The sequence below is a fragment of the Buceros rhinoceros genome, unplaced genomic scaffold (assembly GCF_000710305.1).
Source record: "Buceros rhinoceros silvestris isolate BGI_N320 unplaced genomic scaffold, ASM71030v1 scaffold46181, whole genome shotgun sequence".
Taxonomy (NCBI): domain Eukaryota; kingdom Metazoa; phylum Chordata; class Aves; order Bucerotiformes; family Bucerotidae; genus Buceros; species Buceros rhinoceros.
In genome coordinates, this window is record NW_010394509.1 from 5,019 (window position 1) to 7,667 (window position 2,649).

General features: G+C 43.3%; 1 protein-coding gene across 1 annotated transcript in view; it reads right to left on the bottom strand.

Annotated features, from left to right (window-relative positions):
• The window catches only part of LOC104501425 (transcription factor E2F8-like), a gene marked incomplete at both ends in the record, with an annotated part of 6,995 nt that extends 4,712 nt beyond the window's left edge, over positions 1-2,283 (bottom strand). Inside the window, 3 exon segments of the mRNA XM_010145233.1 lie at positions 149-454; positions 1,558-1,714; positions 2,011-2,283. Coding sequence (XP_010143535.1) covers positions 149-454; positions 1,558-1,714; positions 2,011-2,283 — 736 coding nt within the window.
• Positions 2,284-2,649: the final 366 nt, after the last annotated feature.

Genomic DNA, 2,649 nt, shown 5'->3' on the forward strand with positions numbered 1-2,649 from the left:
TGGAGTGCCTGTTCTCGCCAGAGCGTTTTGGTGCCTTTCAGGCAGTAGCATTTCAGAAAAAAAAGTCCAATAAATGTTTTTTTTCCAAACTCACGGGTATTTATTGGTACAAGCACATATTATTCTTGGCATTATAGAAAATTATTACCAGCACGAAATTCCATTCCTGGGAGCTCGATGAAAGACATTTCTGAATGGTTATTTGAGCCAAAACATCTTGCCATTTCTTCATTTCTTTCACTGTCGAGATCAAATTCATGCTCATACTCTCTTTTCTTGATCAGCTGAATTTGTTGTGTGTACTTGTTCTTTTCTCCCGCTTTTTTCAGAGCCTGCAGGGTTTTGGAGAGATGGCGTCGCCCATGCCACACGTATCTGTTCTTGGCCAGGCGGCTCACCATGTGTAGGCTCTCCAGCACGTTCACAATGTCATAGATGCGTCTACGTTCAACATCTGAAGAAGAAAGAGATGAACGTGACATCTCTGCCACATGAAAGATGTTTTGTCATACATTTACCTGAGTCATGGTTTGCACAGAGAAGGGAGCAGTTTCCTGGACTTCCCCCTCCTCTTTCACCAATTCCTCGTTATGGAGGTGTATGAAAATAGCCCTCATAGGTCTTACCAGGAGGGAAAAGAAAGCAACCCTTGCTTTTGATATGGAAGGACTTGCTTTTCCAGTTACACTTGGTTTGCAGCATTCCTTAAGAAATAAAACTTTCTGATGCCAGAAGAGCCATTAGATGGGTTTCAATACAGCCTCAAAAACCCACAAACCTTCTTTAATTATTCATTGCATTCAGTTCAGATCGTCTCATTAAATAACCTTGGAAAGTCATGGTGAACAACCGTTTTATAACCCATTTTTATGTTATTCTATTAAAACACCTTCCCTTATTGCCTTCTTGCTCTGGACCAGGCACTTTCTAAAGGACAATATAAAATATACATAAACCAGACATTGTTTAATTTGCAATTCATCCTTCTTCTGTCTCCAGCGTTCTGAAGCTGTGCTGACACAAAAGATTTTATAGCACCATGATTTATAACTATTATCAGTGTTCCAGTCTGCAGAGTTCTGTAATTTCATACCTCTTTGATAAAGAAAAGCTTCATCTTAACGTTAGCAGCTCAGGCTGGTGGCAGATCACTGATGTGATATAAAAATAGCGATATACAACAAGAAAGTTAGATTATTGTAGAGAGCAGAAGGCAGTTTCTTCTTTGATGTCATGACTGGGCAGGAGGTTGTGGGTTCGACTTGAGAAACGCGTGTTCCTGCTGCAGAAATCCAACCCCTAATTTTAGCCATCATCTCTCGACCCAAAAAACTGCAACTGGTTATTTGTGGCATCAGCAGTAATTTAATGCTTAATATTAAACAGAATTCGGAGTGTTTCCATTCAGTTCACCGAAGAAACTTCAGCTTTTTAAAAGATTTCCTCTAAGAATTAAGAGTCAAAGCCGGGTTTAAATGAGCTTGAGAGCAAAAACATACTAACGCAAATTGGCACGTTTGTATGACGAAAGAAACAACAGCATATCCAGTAACTTACTGAGCTCTTCAGCTACTTCGTCAAGGCAAATGTAATTGTTCTCTGCCGTGCTGGGGTAGTCGGGATATCGAGCCAAGAATTTGTGGCACAGCAATCCTAGACTCTTCTCTTTCCGGCTGGGCTGAGATTTTTCATATTCATCTCCCCATAAGTGCTCCTACACAGGAATAAGAGAATTTGAATTTTCGGACAGTAAGTGTGTGAACGTAGATGCTTAACAGCTTCACTGTGAGCGCTGCCAAAGGCCCTCTGTCCTCAGCAGCTGTGAAACCAAACCAGGAAAGTGTTGCCTGTTGAACGTATCCAGGCAACGTCCTTAGATTTGGTAAATGCTCCAAAATCAAATCCTTAAAAATGCTGTAGTATGTTAATGTGTAACTTTTTGTACTGAGCAAACAGCCTTTGGCTATCTTTAAACAAAAAGTAAAGACAGCCAACACCTTTATGACATACCTGCAAGCAGTGTTTTGCCTGTAGGACCTCACTTGTGTTGTGAGACAGTTCCCTCCTCTGCTCTCTGCTCCTAATCTCAGGACTAGCTGCGCTGATCAGCATTTTCAGGTTCGAGGTGGGCGTCCATGGCTCTGCTGGAAGGGGGTCTTGGGGTTTCGGGGGTGTGGTTAGAGGCTGGTCAGGCTTTATCTCTGTCAATACCGACTGCGAGGTAGCTGCGTGTTTCAGAGGAGTTTTCAAGATGCTTCTGTATGGCTCAGGTGAATGATTTTCCTACACACCAAGAAAAAGAAAAACTGTGATGTTAAAACCCAGAAGCGCTGTAACCCATTTGCTGGTACAAAGTGGGACAGAGATTGGTTGCATTTTTGGGTAGCTCCAAGTCAAAGGCTGCAGCCTTGCCCTGAACCAACCAACCCCTCCCTGAAACCATTTCTCTGCCCCGGCTTTTAGCTTAAGACACAGGCCCGTGGTTTTCTTGAGGAGATTTTCCTTTTCTTTCCCTCTAGGGAAAATACCATCAGAGTGCGTGTCAATCTGCAGCAGAAAGCGATGAAGAACGAGCGCATCACCCCTTCCACTGAGGGAGAAGGGGCAGGGGACCCGGGGAGCAGCGCTGCTCCGTACAGACCGGGCGGA